The following is a 20529-nucleotide window of genomic DNA, read 5'->3' on the forward strand; positions in this document are numbered from 1 at the left end:
GTACTCCTTTACAACGTCATTACATTCTTGGGAGTCAGTTGCTACAAGTTGACTAAAATTCGACAACTGCAATCAGTAGAAAAGAAAACAAAATATGTGTTACTATTGACAAATGTAATTTATGTACGGAGATAATGAGGATTGTAAAAGCTTTCAACAAACAGGACTCAGAGTCAGTAGTGTGGAACATTAGCAAGAGTATTCATGTTGAAATTCACTGCATCTTGACATAATATGGTCAAACAGTCTTACACACATAGTGCAAATTAAAGAGGAAATCACCATCAGTACTTCCTCTATCTACAGTACAGTTTGGTTTGCTTCCAAAGGTCAATCACGCATTCTCAGCAACCATTGGAAGAATTTGGACTACAGCTTTGTGTTGCAAAAAAAAATAAAATAAAATAAATCATGCAGCTTCAGTGTCTTAATGTTAGTGTGTTAATGGATTCACCAATGAGTCTGAGGAGGAGTAGCTTAAGCGTAGGTGCCTCCTGTGATGAGGAGCTGGTAGGCGGGATCGTTTCTCCTGCGACACAGCACGACGCACGCCGACAACATCCCCAGAATCTTGTTGGGATGGGAGAGAAGGAAAAGTATCTTTTTATTGCAATCATTGCAGTCAATACAAGAGTTGGATGAAAGCTGCTTTTGGATTGTGTAAGTGTGGCGAATAAAGCGGAAGGTATGTTTTGTTTTGGGTCCTCATTGTTGAATGTGCGCATCACTTAAGTATCATACAAAATGAATATCACTCACATTAAAACTATTTTATCATTTAAAATTTTCACCACACTGACCCTAAGAGGCCAAGGTGCACAAAGTAGGAACAGTCCATTTTTATATACATACATATATATATATGTACATATATATATATATATATATATATATACATATATATATATACACATATATATATATATACACATATATATGTATACATATATATATATATATATATATATATTTATTTATCTATATACATTTTTTTTTCTTTCTAGGGATTTTTGAGTTTTGAGACCACTTGTTTTTAGACAGATGCCACTATTGAGTAGTCCGATACGATACCAAGTATTAATACCACTAAAGAAGTGCATACTCGAATGTAAAAACATTATTTTCTTGGTCAGACACTGCTTAAAAACCTTTGTGAAACAGGAAATGCATGCACCGAACACCTGTGATCACACATCAGTGATTGTCCGCTGCGTCCAAATTTCTATAATAGTATCAGTAAATGGTAGGGGTGTGAATTGCCTAGTACCTGACGATTCGATTCGTATCACGATTCACAGGACACGATTCAATTCGATACCGATTAATCCCGATACGAATTTATAAGTCGATTGTTGCGATTTTTTTTCATTCAAATTTAGAAAATACTAATCAGTAAGCTTGTAGAGTGTAAGATTTATATAAAAATGTATTATTTATTTATCTGAAATTTCAGTCTTATAGAGGTTGTAATTTGTTTCATGTTTGAACAGCATTGAAATAAAATATTAAGGCTTAATGTTCCGTTCATATAACATTCTTCCATGCTCAAGGTGTGAATCCTAAAAAAAAAAAAAAAAGAAAAAAAAAAAAAAAAAAAAGAAAAAAAATCGATTTTGCCGATTATTGAATCGATTCGAGAATTGCGCGATGTAGTATCGCGATATATCGCCGAATCGATTTTTTTTAACACCCCTAGTAAATGGCATCGACCCATTATTTGTTAGCACTCGCTGATACCGATGCCAGCATTTTAACGCAATATCGGTATTGTCACAACACTTATTTAGAACACACAAAAAGGTACTGCTAATGCAGTAGACAAATCCAGTGTATTCTAATGTGATACAATAACATACCTGGATGCCAGCAAAAGTCAGCGCAGTCCAGATGACATACATCATAATCTCCTTTAACTTTTTCACAACCAGAGCCTCACAGCCCTAAAATCCAGACAATACACAGTGAAATATCCGGATAAACCAATTCATTTGCTCCTCAAACAAATGTGAAGATTATCATTATCATTTTTACTTCTTGGTAGAGTTCTTCATGACGGGTTAGGGACCCCGTGCAGAGTCCACCAACTTGAACGTTACAACAGCTGATGGGCACACTGTTGTTCTTGGATGCTTCAAACCAGCGTGTGTACTGCCAGTCGGAATAATTGTGGATGCCGCAGCACTGGAGCTATGCAAAACAAATCCGTGTGCTGAGTAAGAGTTCCCACATGTTCTCAACCGTGCCTTGCTTGTTGTGCCTCCTCACCTGTCTCTGAATGTAGTCGATGGCGCGGCTCTGTGCGTTGCTGTTGGTGCCGTTGTACTCGTTGTATACTTTATGGATGGAACCGTTCACGTCATCTTCAACCTGGAAACGGCAAAGAAATGTAAGCGTTCCTCGCTGGGTTCCGCATATAGAATAAAAACAACACAAACTTGTGTATGACTTTCTCACCTTGGCCCTGTAAATATATCCGAGAACCACAACAGCCACTTCGGTCAGGAAAACCAGCAGCAGAATGATGACGAACTGATTGATTCAAGAGAAATATAATCCAAAATGAAAAGTCGTACGCTCCCAAGAAAATTGTCTTGGTCATTCTCACAGCAACATCTTCACACGTCACAGTTCATACTGACTGTCTTGAGTCCGCAGTGGCTCTCCCTCACGGTGGCGCAGCATCCGATGAGGCCGATGAGGAAAAGGAGCGCTCCGGCCGCGATGATGACGACCGCCGGGACCAGCGTGTACACGTCTTCGAAAAAGTGGTCGTAGTCATCGTATGTGATGAAGACGTACGCGCCGGCGTAGCAGAGGATGCCAGCTGCCGCCTGTTGGTGAGCAATCCATAAATTGCTCCTTTTATTCCACTCATTATAGAACCATATTAGACCCAAAATCTTTGTGTTGGGAAAGCTGAGAACTCTTGAATTCTGATGTGAAATGGAATGTAGCCAATCAAGAAGTAACCTGAGAAATAAGGAAGTTTTATATGACAAGTTTTAGTGTTTCTTCTTCTTCTTTTTTTTTTTTTGTTAGCTCACGCTTTATCATGTGAGATTTCTGTCTTGGGACTAGATTCTAGATCAGTTGCGAAACAATCTGCGCGTGTGATGTTACACGTTGAGATTATTGGTGCACAACACACACAGTATGAGAAAAAAAAATGTTTAGGCCTGATTATTTTCATGTGTGTGCTCTGTAACAGGTAAACAATCTTATGCACGTGCCATGCCTTAGGAACACATACCTCTCTGACATTGTGAGTAATGACTCGACATTATTATCTTGTAAAGGCTGTGAATCCTTTTGTGTTGACTTTATATGTTGACGTCATAAAATGATATCCTTCTGTACAGGATTCCGGACTCCATAAAATGCCAAAATACACACAACACAACCTCCTTGTCTTGAATAGCAGCAGGATTATACAATTGGAATGGCCATATTTATTGTTTTGCATACCTTTACAATTTAGTAATTATTTATTTACGGCGCTACACCAGGACCAGGAGTGCTAAAGAGCCTGTCAGAAATCTGTGTAGTCCAAATTAAGGTCACGCAGTATTTTATTTTTAGAAGTTAAAATATCATGAATGTTTTAAAGCTTAAAAAATAATAAAAAGCATAGTAGTTCCCCCATTAATTAATTGTGTATATGGAGTAAACTACACTTGTCATATTGAAAAGGCAGTGGTTATTTTTGCCGTGCATAAACTTTTTTTTCTATTTTTTTTAAGCGTGCTTACAGTAAATTGGCCGTGAACAGGTTATTTTAGAGTGATGTGAATGCTGCTGGGAATCGGTTCTTTTTGCCGTGAGTCATGCACTGTGCGTAGTTCCCGCCTCCCTTCACCCATCTTCTTTTCTCAAATTTTTTTATTTATTTTTTGCCACCGAAAATAGGCTGGTTTCTACATTACCAGCCTAAAACTAACCGTCAGAATAACGTAAAACAAAACGGCTCGTTTACAACTTCTGACTGGCTGGAAGAAAAAAAAGGTACACACTACGCAGTATGTATGTATGTATGTATGTATGTATGTATGTATGTATGTATGTATAAATAAATAAATAAAACAAACAAACAAACAAATAAACTAAAATAAAATAAAATATACAGAGCGGTATTTGAACCCGTGTCCTAGCACTTTCGAGGGGCGCCCCCTTGTAGTTCTTGCGCGTTTCACGGCAAAATGTTTGATGGCCGGTCACGGCAAAATAACCACTGCGTGATGAAAATCAATTAACACCGGGAGAGGGGATGAAAAATCCAGTCGCCGTGCCTGCATTTCGCATTCAGTCTCCGTGTCATTTCCCCCCTCCATGTTTGACTGTTTATTTTTTATTTAGATCAAACATATTTAATGAGTTTAAAATTCCGAAAACACGTTTGCCCCAAGTTGCTCCAACTATTGTCAAACTATGTTTGTTTATACAAATGTCAGCTGCAGAGATAACAAGGCAGCTAGCTTAAGCAGCTAAACTAGCCACAAAGTTGCCAAATAAATAACAGTAGCTAGCCAACCAGCTAGCTCAGTAAACGCTACAACCATGGCGCACAACAAACTCGCAACAACAAAATAATGCACAAACTTACCCAAAATATGAGGTTTAGAAAGACCAACACGGTCTTTGAGGAAGTGATACCACACTGGCCCATGGTCAACACTGGAATTTAAGCCTATGCTTGGTTTTAAGATGCTAGTTTAGACAATGGCATACCCACTCGCTCTCCATTCAGTCGTGTGTTGGAATGTTGTTGTAGAGCCAGCAGAGCACAACGCAAATCGCAAAGATGGGGATTTGCTGACATCTAGCGGTAGTAGATGTTATTGAGATGTACAACACAACACAACACTAGTTTGCCCGCTGCGACAGAGTTCCGTTCCCACCGCGGCGATGTAACACGAGTATGCGCGTAGATCGGAGCGTACTGTGGTGTCGAACCACAGCTGGGTAAAGTAACGTATGCAAAAATTTTACTCAACTGTTACTTTAGAATAACTAAAAATCAAATAATTACTTCAGAAAGTATTCACTGGGGAAGAAAAATACTCAAGTACTGTCTAAATGGTAACTTTTAGTTTTGTTTTATAATTGGAGCACACTAAATTGACAAAAATTTTGCAATATTGCTTAACAACAATAACAATACCAAAGTGAACCTTTATAGCACAAATTGGGGCAAATTAATCCACAAAAAAAAAAAGATGACTGGACAGCTCCGGAAAATAAATAAATAAATATTAATGCTATGACGCAACAAACAACGTTCATTCTCCGATAGGAATAAATAATTAAACGACAATGCAACCTAATGGCTTGAAATTGTTCACTGTATTTTGGTAAAAGGATTGTCCTTTATGAAAGAAAGAAAGAAAGAAAGAAAGAAAGAAAGAAAGAAAGAAAGAAAGAAAGAAAGAAAGAAAGAAAGAAAGAAAGAAAGAAAGAAAGAAAGGAAAAGTGCTGCTCTCTGACGTCGTTTGAGAAACATTTAATACATCCAAGCTGTAGGGGGAGAAAAAGAGTTTTCCCTCTACAGAAAGTGGTCAAAGTGGCATCCCGAAGAAGACACCTTTGACATCATTACGCCGGGCTGTCTGACGTCGCTTGTCGCATTCCTGACAGCTATTTAACGGTGAGAATTGCAGACGTTTAGAGATTATATTTGTCATTTGATACGTTATGGTTTTATGAAAACACTGACCAAAACGTGACGTAATTTTTACAGTAATCGCTTCTCGATGAAGATATTTTAGGGTACTGAATAACCAGACTCCGACTGCTAGCAAAGTTGTTTTCATTGTTGAGTATCACTGTTCTTGTACTAGATTATATGACTATTTTTAATAAACCCTATAAAAAGGAAGTTCATTAACAAATTTGACACACGGACAGATGTTATGACAACCACGAAGCTGCCACATACTGAACTGTTGACGCGTGGGTAAATTATTTCTAGACATTTTAACTTGGTTGTCGTACTTTGCTCTGACTTCTGGTAGTCATAGTTACGTTGAGTGCCATAAAATAAAGCAAGCAAATAAGTGATCTTTAAAATGCCGCTTTTGTTTTAAATCAGGTGTGAAAACAATGGAGAATGGTGATGGAGGGGAGACAGGTGAGCCAAAGGGGGTCCGTCAAACACAGCAGCTCTGTCGCTTCTTCTCTCAGGGAAGACGCTGTTACTTTGGGGCCAAGTGCAAATATTTACACATAAGAGAGGATTCAAGATCTGGTCAGGAAGAAGCAATCACGACTCCCTGCCAGGCTGACGTCCCATCCCTCCCTCCTGTGGGTCAGGAAGGAGCTGGTGATGTCCTCACTGCCAAGCCCAAAGCATCCTCAGGAGCAGGACGCCGCACGTGCCGCTACTTTTTGTCAGGTCACTGCACGATGGAGGACAGGTGTCGCTTCTGGCATCCACCGCAGCTCCCCTCAATGGGGGACCATCCGGAATCGGCAGAGCAAAGGAGAGCACTTGCGCCTCGGCCAAACGTCCTCCAGGAGGTCAAACTGAGCGAGCTAACTGAGGACGTCGCCATGCAGCTACGAGACATAGAGATCAAGCAGCTAAAGAGGCGTTTTCCCAAAGACCGTCTTATAATACAAGAGCGAAGCGATGGGAAGGTTACGTATTACAGGGCCACCGTGGAAGCTACTGATCCAGACTGGGTAAATATTTCTTTTCTGCTCTGTGTCCTTATGAGGAACGAAAGGCATAGCATCAATGGGAATATGGTTGACCTTAATGAGGACAAGTGCAATAGAGATTGGGTGGATTTTTGTTTGTGACTTGAAGAATGTGAGCCTAAAGTGTGCTTCTCATCTACAATCAGCAGAGGCGTTGCTGATTCACTTGTTTGTATGAGAAGTTCATTCCTCCAGTCTCCACTAATCCATTTGTATGCTCTTTGTAGCCTTTTGATTTGAAAGAAATTGACATCATGGTGAGCTTTCCAGATACATATCCACAAGAGGTAAAGACCACAACTTTAATACCACTCAGCAATGATATGACATTGTAGTCATGGGAAAAAAAACAAAAAAAAACACTACAATTGTCATTCCCTTTTTAGATTTTTACCCTTGATATCCCATTGGATCAAGAGCTGCCTCAAGTGATGGGAAGGTATTAAAAGTAACCTGTTCAGTTATTGCCAGAATTAAGTGTTTTTGGTGCATTATCGACAGTTATTGTACTGCAGGCACGTGCAGCAAGAATCGCTCAAGTGGCTACAGGCCAAGCACGCCACCAATCAACTACTCGGAAAAGTGGAGCTGCTTTTCCGGCCTTTTCTGCGTTGGCTTGATCGTAGCTTGGAAAAGCTTTTTACGGAGGGAGCCAGACAGGTGAGGAGTACTTGTACAAGTTCAGTGAAAAACCCATGATTGCTAATTTTGTCTGTATGTTAGCAATTTTAAAGTTCTCAATAGAAATAATACCTAAAATGGAGATGTAAAATTCTTATCGACCATAACATTTTTCTCACATCAGGTTGCTAGCTTGCTATATATTAATGCCATCTTTTAGCACTTCTCTAGGACTTGAATGAGGGGACAGAAACCTTTATCATTTGGCCTCAGTGATTTTGTTACTCGGGTTGCTATTGGGTAAGATATAAAACCCTTTATCAGCCTACCTTAATAGCACTTTTGGTACTCAGATTGATATTGTGCTATAGGGGTGTGAATTGCCTAGTACCTGACGATTCGATTCGTATCACGATTCACAGGTCACGATTCGATTCGATACCGATTAATCCCGATACGAATTTCTAAGTCGATTGTTGCGAATTTTTTTTATTCAAATTTAGAAAATACTAATCAGTAAGCTTGTAGAGTGTAAGATTTATATGAAAATGTATGATTTATTTATCTGAAATTTCAGTCTTATAGAGGTTGTAATCTGTTTAATGTTTGAACAGCATTAAAATAAAGTATTAAGGCTTAATGTTCCATTCATATAACATTCTTCCATACTCAAGGTGTGAATCCTAACCCGAAGTCAGACGTTTTGTTGAATATTTTTCCATTAAAAATGGAAGTTGAAAAATCGATTCACACACACACAAAAAAAAAAAAAAAAAAAAAAAAAAAGGCAATGATGATAAGACGTTGAATCGGTAAGACTACCGAATGAACAATTCTGAGCTCTTTAAAAAAAAAAAAAAAAAAAAAAAAAAAAAAAAAAAAAAGGCAATGATGATAAGACGTTGAATCGGTAAGACTACCGAATGAACAATTCTGAGCTCTTTAAAAAAAAATAAAAAAAATCGATTTTTTTTTTATTGAATCGATTCGAGAATCGCGCGATGTAGTATCGCGATATATCGCCGAATCGATTTTTTTTTACACCCCTATTGTGCTATATATGCTAGCATACAAACTGTTAGCAGCTGAGCAATTTTCAGTCTCAGTCTACATTTCAGTTAATTCTAAAATAAATTCAGTTTGACGTAAGTTAATCAGCATTAACATTCACTTTCTACCAGATTGGATTGGATGTAATTTATATTGGTTGAGCTCCTTTTTTTTTTTTTTTTTGTATTGATTTTGGCCTTTTTTTTTTTATAATTGCAGTTGAAAAAGGACCGTGATTTGGAAAAAGCCGGGCTACAGTTCATCCCCTACCAGGATCTGCAGGCGACGGTGTGTGAAAAATCAGACCATCATCCATCCGACACCAACTCTGATCCTGCAAACGAGCAAGAGGAGGCCGGCGATGTCGTGAGAAACCCCGAAGGGGAACACTTAGCTTGTGATGACGAACGACAAGAGGATGAGGATGAGGATACCGCTCACCTGGTGGAAAACATCAAGATCAGCGACGTCCGCAGAGGCACAGAAGTGAGACTGCTTGGCCTGACGCTGGGAGAGAACACTGCCACCATAGTGGGCCTCATCATCACTGTTTGTCTTCAGTGCAACAGGTAGCAGGGAATTTGTCATTTTCGTTTATTACGTACACCTAAACAATCTAATGAGATATGGATTGTACAGTTGAAAAATGCAACTACCCGATTTCACATGTGCAGGTGTAAAGTGATGGCAGACCTGACGCTGAACGGGAAGACGGCCTGCGTAGCTCAGTGCGAGAAGTGCAGTGCGAGAATCAGCGCCGCCTTCAGACCCTCCATGCTGCACCGCTACAGTGACGTGTTGGGGTACCTGGACCTCCACAACGCTGTTCCCTCTGACCTGGTGCTTCAAGACTGCCACCTCACCGTGGGCTGCCTCAGCTGCTCCCAGGAGAGCTCTGTCCAGGTACGGACTCGCCCGACAGCGAGGTCATTACACCGGCGAGAACTTGCGATTAATCTATTTTTCAATATCTTATTAGAACCTTTGCTACGGTCAGACAAAAGAAGTCAATTGTGAAAACTGCCACGGCAAGCTAAGTCTGTTGGCTGACAGCACCAGATTCCAATACATTCAGCCACGCAGCAACAAAACAGGTGAAAGCTCGCTTACATTCTCACCCGGGCAGATTAGCCAAGGTTTAAACTCTTATACTGTACTAACAAAACAGTCTGACTACAGTGAGCCCAAGCAGGGGGAAAAACTGCATTTTACTCACAGTGGTACAACTGCAAAGTGCACTTCTCCCATCCTGATATTGAAAGCAATTGCAGATTTCTGACATATTTTTAGATAAAATTTGTACATCCATGCTGAAACCCCCCCCCCCCCCCCTAAATATTAGAGGTGTGAAAATTACTGCATTAATTTTGAGTTAATTTAAAGTTACTTTAACATCACAATGTTTTTTGTTTTTTTTTAAACGCACTAAATGACAATGCAGCAGACACGTCCACCTCAAGATTTGGCAGTAATAAATTTACATATATAATAATAATAATAATAATAATATAATGCATATTTGTGGGTCAAGTTGTATTTTACTATTTCGAATGTGCAGAATTTCACAAGTAACTTCACGTTAAAGATTAGATAGCTCTTATTAACTCATTCACTCCCAACCATTTTCACTTTAAGGTGTTTTCCTGGATTTTGACTGATTTTTCAAGGCCCGCGGAATATTAATGTTCTATTGCTATAAAAATATGGAACCTACCAAAAGAGAGATTAGAGTCTCTTCTTTTATCAGGGGAAAAAAAAAGTATGTTCCTATCTGTTTCGGCTGTGCAGCAATTAGCAATAGAACATAGCTACGTTTCATCGGTTTTCACAATTCTGCTTAGAACTGTGGGGAAATCAGCTTGTTTTAACATGGCCTGGTTGATCTCTTATACTCTGCTGCCACTCAACCATTTTCTGCAGTCGAGAGACTGCATCAAAGCCTTCTCTATGCTCTGGCAAAAAAATTTAAATAAAATAAAAAACGTATAAATACGTCTTTGGGACAATTAAAACATTTAAAATATGACGTATTTATACGTTTTTGGGAGCTAATGAGTTAATATGAAAAGAAAAACACACTGAGCTGTCAGTCTTGCAAATGCAATTATGCCATCTAGTGGCAGAAAAATGACCAACACAAATCAATATCACTCGTTTTTACAGTATAGCAAAGTGTTGTGAATTATTATGAAATTACTTCTATGAATTTAACATTTTACTTCCACTTCGGAAAAAATATTTCATTGCACATTTAGAACAGATATAAAATTTGCGAATAATCGTGAGTTTAACTATTGAAGTCATGTGATTAATAACTAAAAATTTTCATCGCCTGACACACCTGCGAAATATATGTGTTTTTTTTTCCTGTGCAGGTCCAAGTGCCTCAACTGTTAATTTTAAAACGGTGAGAGATCCAGCTGTTCAAAAAGGGAAGCCACTACCAGAAAAAGGAGCGTGCAAGCATTACAAGCAAAGCCATCGCTGGCTCAGGTAACACACTTTCTATTGTCATTTTCAACATAAGAGTAACATGCGTGTCGTCAAGGTTCCCGTGTTGCGGCCGGGCTTACCCTTGCGACGTGTGCCACGATGAGGACCAGGACCATCCCATGGAGCTCGCCAACAGGATGATCTGTGGCTACTGCGCCAAAGAGCAGGTGAGCTCGGAGTTATGATGGCAGAACAACCAAAATGGTCTCCTGGCTACATTTTGTTGTCGTTGCAGCCGTACGGCAATGGGAAGCCTTGCATCAGCTGTGGCAGCCTGATGACCAGAGGTGCTCACACCAGCCACTGGGAGGGAGGACTGGGCTGCAGGAACAAAATTAAAATGTCAAGGTATCTTAAAAACATATTTCATGATTCAGTTGGCAGTAGTTAATTTGTCTGTCTTTTCAGAAACGATCGGCAGAAGTACGCCAGCACCAACAAGACGATTTCAAGGAAGGCCAGTGAAAAGAATTAGCTTGATTTGCTACTTTGTGAACACACACACGAAAGAAGAACAAATTCAATGAGTTTCTAATTTCCTCCAATAAATCATGTTGTAATGATCATTCGCCGTGGCAGCTCGTTTACCTGTTTTATGCAATTCTAGTGGGTCAACTCAATCTTTGAATGTCGAATTAAATTTTTCATTTTCTCATTAGAGGCGAAGTCAACCCAAAACATTTTTTTTTGACAATAATATGCGTTATGCAGCCCCACTAGTCTAAATAAGGTGTTCTGGTTAATATTTTGTTATACATGAGTTAAGCAGCAAAAGTTTTTTTAGCAACATCAGAAGGCGGCCATTTTGCCACTTGCCGTGTCAAGTGAAAATGACATGACTGCTGCTCAGGTATCAACCAATCACAGCTCAGCTTCAGAAAACAGGTGAGCTGTGATTGGTCGTGACGTGAACAACTGTGATGTCATCTTAAGTCGGCAGCAAGTGGCAAAATGGCCGCCCCTTGAGATGGATAAAAACGACTGGATTTTGCAGCATGACTCATATTCCACATTCCCTTGTTTATCACTGGGGTTTATGGTCCAAAAAAAAATAGTAGTAGTCAGCTTTGTTTTGTTTTTTATTATTTATTAGAAAACCCCTCACCACACACTTTATGCACTTTTTTCAGAGACTTTTACATTTTCTCACATTATTCTCGTTTAAATGTTCAAATCTTAATAAAGATACACTAGTTAAAAAAATTAAATAAATTGCGCTACAAAATCTGCAAAAGTGAACTGCGTTAGAGAGGGAACTCTATATTTCATTCAATACATGTAAAAAAAAAAAAATAGTTGACTAAAAGTGAATTTAAGTTGAGGTGCTCTAGTGTTGAGTGCAATTACTACTGTTCATGTTTTGCAGCACATTAGCGTGTTGTGCTATTTCCTAGTTAATCTTTTTGGCTCAAGTTTTGACACGAAAGCCCCTTGAGCCAAACTCCACACTTAAAAGAGGGATTTTTCCAGAAGCAGCAGCAGCAGTGCCTTGCATCAAGATGTTGAACATCAGTGAGGTGTCTCTGCGTCCTCTCACCTTTAACCGTTCCGATCGCCTCCTGAAGCCTCTCTGGAACCATCTTCTCGTGCACCACCGACCTCTCGTCTCATCTCCTTTATTCCTGGTCCTGCTTGCTTTTTCCAGCTACGTCTTCTTCAGCGCGCCTTTCGCAGTCATGGACCTACTGGGAGAAAGAGTGCCTTCGTTTCATCAGTACAAAATCCAGCCGGGACGGCGGCCCACGCTCGGGATGATGGCGAGGAGCTTCCGGATGGCCCTTTGTAATCACGTTTTCTTCATCCTGCCAAGTGTGGTGGTCAGCATGTTCGTCTTACCTCCACCTGCGATGCCTCAAGAAGCTCCCGCGCTCCGAGAGGTATTCGTCGACGGCTTGGCTCTTCTTCTCGTCTTTGACACCCAGTACTACATCTGGCACGTCGTCCACCACAAGCACGTGCAGCTGTACCGTTGCGTCCACGCCATTCACCACGAATACGCCGCCCCCTTCTCCTGGTCCACCGAGCAGCTCAGCATCCCGGAACTGATGACGGTGGGACTCTGGAGCAATCAGGACCCCGTTCTGCTCAAGTGTCACCCGCTGACCACTTGGTGTATCACGGTGCTTAGTATCTGGATGTCTGTGGAGGACCACGTTGGCTATGACCTACCGTGGGGCCTCAATCGGCTCGTGCCTTTCGGCTTGTTGGGGGGAGCGCCTGCTCATGACATGCACCATCAGAGGCCCAACAGCAACTATGCTCCCTTTTTTAGCCACTGGGACAAAATCTTTGGGACTGCTGTGCCACTCAGGAAATAAACCGACATCATGTAAATGTGTTTCATTGCTTATTGTAAGCATTTGTGCGTTAATAGTCTGACTCATGAAGACAGTTAGCTGCAGTTAATATTAGTCTTTTTTTTTTTTTTTGCAATAAAGTTAAGCAGCTGCTTGTTATAAATTGAGCGGAATGGAGTTCATTGCCACCATATAACATTTCCTATCGCAAACCTTTGCTCGCAAGTCAAGGGAAAAAAAATCATCCAAATGATGGCTCATAACTCAAAAAACTCAAGTTGGATCACTGATTTCACCCATATCTCAAGGCATCAGTTTGTTCCTTTTAATGTACTATTCGTTCATTTAAAATAAAATCAAAAAACAAAAACAAAAAACATAGCATCCCTTATTAATTTTCTGAAGCGGCAGAAGATGGCGCCAAAGTAGACCTTTTCTTACACTTAACAGTACAGTGTTACCTCATTTTCCGCTGGGGTTTGGTTTCAAAAGATACTCGCAATAAATGAAATACGCAAAGTAGTTAGCATTATGTTTTACATTTATTATAAATGTTTTAAGGCTCTAAAACCCCCCACCACACAGTTCATACACGTTTCTCATTGAGGCATTTACATTTTCTCAATGTTCAAACCTTAATACATTTGATAACTTAATAACTTAATAAAATAAACATTATAAAAACAATGCATGCGAAATAGCACTAAAAAAATAGTACTAAAAAAAATCTGCAAAACAGCCAGGCTGTTATATATTTTGTGATTCAGACGTGTTTATAATCCAAAATTAATATAAGTTCCATGAACTCAAGTGATTAAACTTAATTACCTCATAATTAATTAAATGGATGAACTTAATTCATTTCCATATTACCATTTGAAGCAATTCAACTAAGTTGCACAATTCCCTTTTTAGACTTGATTCAAAAATTCTCTTTTTATTGTGTATGTTTTCTCTATAATAAAACTAGTCCAGTTTTAAGTAGTTACAAAAGACGAAAACTGCACATCTTTCACATTTGAATAGCATTAGTGACATGTTTGTCCTTTTTTTTTAATTATCTGGCCTCTGATCCCAAATTATACAGTTTAAATCAGTCATTGCTTGAAGCTTCTGCTTGTTTGTGCATTTAACAGCAAACATGAGCAGTCATCATCGTACGTGCTTGTCGTTTGCTGACTCATGCTTCATTCCAGTAAGGGGGGGGAGTGCAGATATTAACAGAATGTAAGCATGCAATCTGTTTTTTTCCTCATGATCTTCTTACATAAGTCCAAATCTTTACAAACCAATAAATCATTCATGATTCTCTTACAATGGGCAAAAAAAAAAAAAAAAAGGATTTCGAAGGTTGTGTACAGGTCAAGAACACCATTAGAAAGAATTAAGGAGGTTGTGTTCTTGATCCAAGTGCTGAAGGGAACTTTCAGTTGGCCAAAATGCTCATGACTAACTTACAGAATTCATCAAAATAACAACAAGCAGCAATTAAAAGTGTCTCTAAAAGAATGCTGAGTCAATGTTACCAATTTAAAACATACTTCTATTTTAATCGGTGATATACATTCATCAATGGAGACTCTTATTTAAATACTGTACAAACATGTTGGAAATCTGACCCGTGTTCTCTGTTGGGTGCATCTTGCTGTAGCTGATGAACTGGCGGCGGAATTTGCGCAGCTCGGCCATGTTGACGCTCCTTTTCAGCTCCATGTTTGACATCGGGTTAAGGACTTGCAGATTATGCCATGACCTGATGTTTTTTTATCCAGCCATCTCCAAACTTGAGTGGATAGGCATTTAGCTGGCCTTGGCTTTCATTTAAATCAAACATTGTCATGCAGAAGCAAATGTGATCGTTGACATTTTATGACCTCACTTTTCTACCTGTCAATAAAATCCACTCAACTGTATAATTTGCTCTATGCATGGCTCACCGTATAACAACAGCTGTGATCAATTGAGGTGCCTTTCATTGTGCTGCTTTAAATCGATTCCTATTCATTCGTGGAGCCTTCAAGACAAGCCAGCTGATAACCAACAACGTCTCTCCCATGGGAGGCGGAACTTGATGAGTCAACAAAAAGCTGTATTGTGTGGCCTGCCCTGCTCTCAAATTAAATTGCGCCTGACATATGTTTATCTGAGTTGTTTAGGGGGGGGAAAGGATATTTTCTCTGTCGCTCCTGGAACTGAAATGCGATCTCCAGGAACACTTGTCTTTTGTGCATTAAAAATGGCCTAAAAAGGGACGAAAGTCACAATCATTAGTGATAACAATACAACGAAAGTGGGTAAATGGCAAGCTAATATTAAGATAGTAAAGTAGGCACTACAATTAGCTTCTTTTTTTCTAAATTATTAAATATATTATCAATCATTTTCTTATGTTATGACTTATTAATTTTATTTTAGATCCTCATTTATATAATTTTTAAATTAAATCAAGTATTGTGTATTATTTGTCGTACCTTTGACAAAAAAGTTGTGATGAATTTTAAAATTTCACAACACTTACCGGTATTATTTGACACTTGTTGCTATGCAGAGTTCACAGCAAGGCTAATTATTTTCTTTAGAAAAATAGTTAATGTAAAAAACCACAAAAAAAAAACAGCAAAACGTGCTTTAATGTACAGGGAGCCTTTTATGATTCGACTACTCACTGTGAGAGTGCCACCTTTAAATTACTGACATTAACTATCATCAGTCAATGATTCTGTTACAGTGGAATGCTAAGTGGATCATTTAGCGTCTCTGTTGTAAAACACAAGCACAAGCAATTAGGAACTAGCCACAGTGCACCATGGGAACTCAATTGAGCTTTCCACCTGTCACACTTAATATGGCTGCTTGTTTTTTTTCCCTCTCTCTCCACCCCACCACATTGGCATGCTAGCTGTTACTAATTATATTAATTAACTAGTCCCCCGCAGTTGTGGACCTGTGCTTAAACTATTGTGGTAATCAAGCCCGTTCTGTGTGGATGCAAAACAAGAGAAAACAAATTGAACAGTAGTAGTAAGTACAATGTAACAAAAAAAAATTGTGTTAGTCACAAAGGTTAACTAATGACTAAGCAGCTTTTCTTTTCTTTTTTTTTTGACACATATGAAAAATTAACCTGAACCCTACGGTGTGGATTATTTAATTGTGACTTTCGCTCACCAATGTGCTTGGAAAATGGTCGGCGCCGATGATCGGAAATGTTAAACCTGTTCAATATTTGCAATCACAAAATTCTTATGTGTGTGGTCAACACCAAGTTAGGCTGAGCCATTCACATGGATTTAGAGAGCAGAAATTCCCCAAACTTACCATTAACACGTCCTGTGTGGTCTTGTCTAACTCGTACAGGAAGTTTGCAGATGAGAGTGGTTGCTGCAAAGACACAGACAGACAACATAACTGAACTCAACACATCAATGTATTTTTATATATATATATTTCGCTTAATGTGTGCTTACATTTTGAGTGGACTGGTTGGGTGGCGGTGCTTTCCTTTTGAAGATTGCGTCGGCGATGGCTTCAAATGGAAGCATGTCATCTTGGAGGATGTTGAAAAGTGGACTGTCCCACCGGTTTCTGGAGTCTGGCGCTTCAAATCGCAGAATTAATGCATCCAAGCTACAGATGACAGGACAAATGCCGATATATTTGTAATGCTTCTACTTTTAAAATGTTTGACACATGCATATGCAAATGTTTTCACTTACATTTCTTGTGTATACTGCTCCTCTGCATCTCTGCTGGTGTTCCACGCTGAGCTCACATCATCTGATGTCAAACAATACACCTTGAAAAAAAAAAAGTATATATATATATACTTTTCATCTTGCAATGTTGTTGTATTTCCAATCTGACATTTAATTGCACTTACCAGGCAGTGTGGTGTCTGTGCATGTTTTATGAGACAGAAAAGCTCATAGCGGTAGCCTGCAACATATAAAAGTGGAAAGGTTTACAAAGGAAAGGTCACTTTTGTGTAGGGCTGAGAGATTATTCAAGTTCACTTGTTTTTTTGTTTTTTTTTTGTTTTTTTTAAAGATTTTATTTTAAGACCATATTATCCAGCCATTGCCATTACCTTTAATGTAGTTTAAGGAATCCAATATAACAATGTCGTCTTTGTTGACTTTCCTGAAAAATAAAAGCACAGGTTAAAAAGCACAGAGACAATAGAACAAAAAAATAAAAAGTCTACATGCACACCAACCTCTCCACTTCAGCTTTCAGTGCAGCTCTGACCTGTTTTTCCTTTTGAGAATCTAAAACAAAAAAACACACTTATGCACTGCAAACAAATGTATTTGTATTACGTTTTGTAGGTACTTTCACAAACGTGTTACGTCTCTTTTTTTCAGGACATAAATGTAAAATATAAAGCTATAAAAAAAATGTGCAGTGGAATTTTTCTCTTTTTTTACACTAACACATTCAAAATATTGTTAAACAACTTATTTTAAGTGTCAATCAGAATTTAAAGTTGTCATTACATTTTTTTAAGCGTATGGGCGGTGCTCGTGCACCTAATGGACTGGCCAGTGAAGCGCACCGTGACTCAATTCAAAATAACGCCAATTCAATAGTTTCCCTATCCATATAAACAGCGTCAACGTTTGCAGAGAAAACTAAAACCTCGCATAATCTTACGAAACCATTTACTTAACCAACGGCTACACTAATGACCGAAAACAAACTTTATTATAGCATTTTTCTGCTAAACATATTCTTGCGGTCGGTGATGGTTAGCTGCGGCTAGCTTAACTTGCCTGCATACACAGCGTTTTTCTCAGCTGCCAGTTGCGTGTCTCCCACAACGTGAACCTTTCTGTCGGTATTTTTTTCGAAATACGCTTTTAATTCTTCTGCCCTCCGCGTTTTACCACTGCATGGATAACCACACATAACTATTAAAGGCATGACTTGTGACTATTTTATTGTTGAAACAGCTACACTAAAAAAAGGAGTGTTGTCATGTTTCCACTGTGACCCGGATGTGATGATAAACTGTTTTTGTTTGTTCTTACCATTAGGGGGCGCGAAAGAAAAATCCGGACAAAAATCAAACAAATGTATACTATTTGAATTAATTTAATTAATGCATTATTAAAAAAAAAAAATGATGAAAATTGTAAAATAAATTGTAACCATATTACTAATTTTCCCAAATAATACAGTAAATAGACCAACGTATTGAGTTATTTATTGAAGTTGCATTACATAATGATAATCCTATAATTGGTAGCAAAGAAGTCATCTTTATTTATACAGCGCTTTCAAACAGCCTTAGCTGTCACAAAGCGCTTTACAGAAACACAACAAAACAAACATAGGCTAACATAAAACATTAAAAGCAATAAATATGTGGGACTGAATGTTGGCCGACGTGTTCCTTAGCAGGTCGTTCCTCCTCATCTGGAAGCAATAAACATAACTGAGGCGCAAACAATCATGACAACCACTATAATGTGGCATTATCACTATAAAGTTCCTCTTCATAATTAGTTCATTCATCTCAAGTTCGCATTGTAAGTGGCCAAACATTTGCACTGTTGCGCACATGCTGCACTAGTGCGATCATAAATCTTCTAAAATACGTTTCCTGCATTATATAAATTGGTTTCGAAAAATATTTACATTTACGTTTTGTAATGTTCATCATTATGTGTTGGGTCGGATGTGGTGAAGCGGAACATGTCTACTCAAGCATAGTGAAATATCAATTGATTAAAAAACAATTTCAGAAATTTGCAATGTAGGCCTATATGTTAAACATAGTAAACAGTCAGGTTGCTATTTGAGTTAATTTGTGACGTGAAAGTCCATCATTAGCACATTTAATAATGATTAGCCCCAAAGATGTCCATCCTGTCATCAAGCTCACATATAGTTTACTGGAGTTAAGAATAGCAATTTAACGTGACTCTAACAACATATTTAACTGACATGTGTTGTGACCAATTTTGGGTTTGATTATGAAGATGGTCGGCAGGGATTTCATGGTGTCGTGATTGTTATCTGCGCCGTTGGCGACCTTCATGCCCCCGATGGAAGACTCCACTGGGGAACTGTCCGCAACACTTTTCTTGCCCATAAAATGACCTAAATCAACACAAGCAGACCATGTAATCTGAAAAAAATAAAATGCATGTGTTCTAAGCTTAAGACAAAGTGACTTCTCTTACCTGTTGCCCACATTCCTCCTAAACGTAGTATCTTCATCCTCACATCTTTGCTTCTCATCTGATTTGAACGAAGAGTCCTTGTATCATACATGGCGACATATGATACAAGGATGACACAAAATAGGAGTCCAGCTCCCCAAACAGACTTGCTTCTCATTCCTCTTAAGTGTGAAATTGCTATTCAATTAAAATGCCTTGGCTTTTGCTCTCCAGGCTGGAGATGGGCAGTTATAGTGAGAAAGGATGGGCTTAGTATTCTAATGACATGAAGTCACCGCTCTGGTGGTTTGCTTATTGGTGTCTTGCAATCCAATACAAAAGCTGCGTCAACGTCAAATATTCTGTCGTTACTTCAAGGGCCAAATAGTGCTCATTAGAGTGTTTGCATTCCAAGTAAACCACCCAAAAAAAGCATAACATAAATATAATTAAATGCACTAATTTATTTGTGTTTTGGGTAAACAATGTTATATCTTTAGAAATGCTCTTAAGGCAGGTATATAAGTCGTCACTATACAGGATATCAAAAGTAAAAAATATATCCTTCAACAAGCACAAAAGGACAAACATGCATGTCAGCTGCATGCTGCCATTTAAGGATGCAGAGAGAAAGTAGAAAATTAAGAACTCGTGTATCACTTACATAACAGAAAGGTTCGCTAGTCAATATGACTTAGTAGTCCCAATATGGTTCCCAAAATCAATTTATAAAATTCAATATCTTGGGATAATACACATTCTGCATCGCACTGAGATTATCTGTGACTCCTCTGCACATTTAACAATCACTGCCATTTACCAAAGAGGTAGTTAATGTCACACTTTCAACACAAAACAGTCATAGCGAGGAGTCCCTCATTTGCTTTGTGATATGATTTTTTCCAGTCACAATACGCCATGTCTGATCGTGATCTTGATTAAAGTACCTTGATTTTGACATAACAGAACTCACATGCCTCCAAAACTCATTTTGCGGCAGTCAGACCTATTTTAAATACTGCTAACCTCACATTCATCAACCTTCTCTACTTGCTCTTTACAAGCATTCATAAAAAAATAAAATAAAAAGCATATAATGCTCATATAGTGAAACATCTTTCTTATTCCGTCAGCCCAACTTTTGTAAGGCTTAAGCATTGGTTTGAGGTTATTAGTACTGCTTTTAAATGAAATGTGTATTAAAA

General features: G+C 38.6%; 4 protein-coding genes across 5 annotated transcripts; 2 read left to right on the forward strand and 2 right to left on the reverse strand.

Annotated features, from left to right (window-relative positions):
- Positions 1–99: 99 nt before the first annotated feature.
- tspan3a (tetraspanin 3a) lies at positions 100–4912 on the reverse strand. The gene is made up of 7 exons (XM_077516928.1): positions 4601–4912; positions 2640–2831; positions 2455–2529; positions 2266–2367; positions 2032–2187; positions 1857–1940; positions 100–570 (listed from the first exon to the last, which is right to left on the reverse strand). Exons 1-7 carry the CDS (start codon positions 4661–4663, stop codon positions 478–480), a joined length of 765 nt encoding a protein of 254 aa, XP_077373054.1. The 5' UTR covers positions 4664–4912; the 3' UTR covers positions 100–477.
- Positions 4913–5535: 623 nt separating this feature from the next.
- On the forward strand, positions 5536–12063 carry LOC144016161 (uncharacterized). Of its 2 annotated transcripts, none has more exons than XM_077516932.1 (12): positions 5536–5641; positions 6086–6678; positions 6924–6983; positions 7083–7135; positions 7212–7356; positions 8587–8936; positions 9042–9270; positions 9347–9461; positions 10743–10860; positions 10916–11027; positions 11096–11208; positions 11269–12063. In XM_077516932.1, the coding sequence occupies exons 2-12, from the start codon at positions 6097–6099 to the stop codon at positions 11333–11335; spliced, it is 1944 nt and encodes a 647-aa protein (XP_077373058.1). In that variant the 5' UTR covers positions 5536–5641; positions 6086–6096; the 3' UTR covers positions 11336–12063. The 2 variants fall into 2 exon arrangements, with proteins under 2 accessions (XP_077373058.1, XP_077373057.1); XM_077516931.1 differs by lacking the exon at positions 5536–5641 and adding an exon at positions 5695–5946.
- Positions 12064–12201: 138 nt separating this feature from the next.
- ch25hl1.1 (cholesterol 25-hydroxylase like 1, tandem duplicate 1) lies at positions 12202–13194 on the forward strand. Its single transcript, XM_077516934.1, has one exon. The coding sequence runs from the start codon at positions 12360–12362 to the stop codon at positions 13176–13178; it is 819 nt and encodes a 272-aa protein (XP_077373060.1). The 5' UTR covers positions 12202–12359; the 3' UTR covers positions 13179–13194.
- A 1485-nt stretch (positions 13195–14679) lies between these two features.
- kti12 (KTI12 chromatin associated homolog) lies at positions 14680–18139 on the reverse strand. Its single transcript, XM_077516933.1, has 9 exons — positions 17930–18139; positions 17374–17425; positions 17245–17297; positions 17038–17093; positions 16874–16953; positions 16625–16784; positions 16476–16538; positions 15328–15398; positions 14680–14868 (listed from the first exon to the last, which is right to left on the reverse strand). The coding sequence occupies exons 1-9, from the start codon at positions 18078–18080 to the stop codon at positions 14727–14729; spliced, it is 828 nt and encodes a 275-aa protein (XP_077373059.1). The 5' UTR covers positions 18081–18139; the 3' UTR covers positions 14680–14726.
- Positions 18140–20529: the final 2390 nt, after the last annotated feature.

Source organism: Festucalex cinctus, chromosome 3, assembly GCF_051991245.1.
Source record: "Festucalex cinctus isolate MCC-2025b chromosome 3, RoL_Fcin_1.0, whole genome shotgun sequence".
NCBI classification, from domain to species: domain Eukaryota; kingdom Metazoa; phylum Chordata; class Actinopteri; order Syngnathiformes; family Syngnathidae; genus Festucalex; species Festucalex cinctus.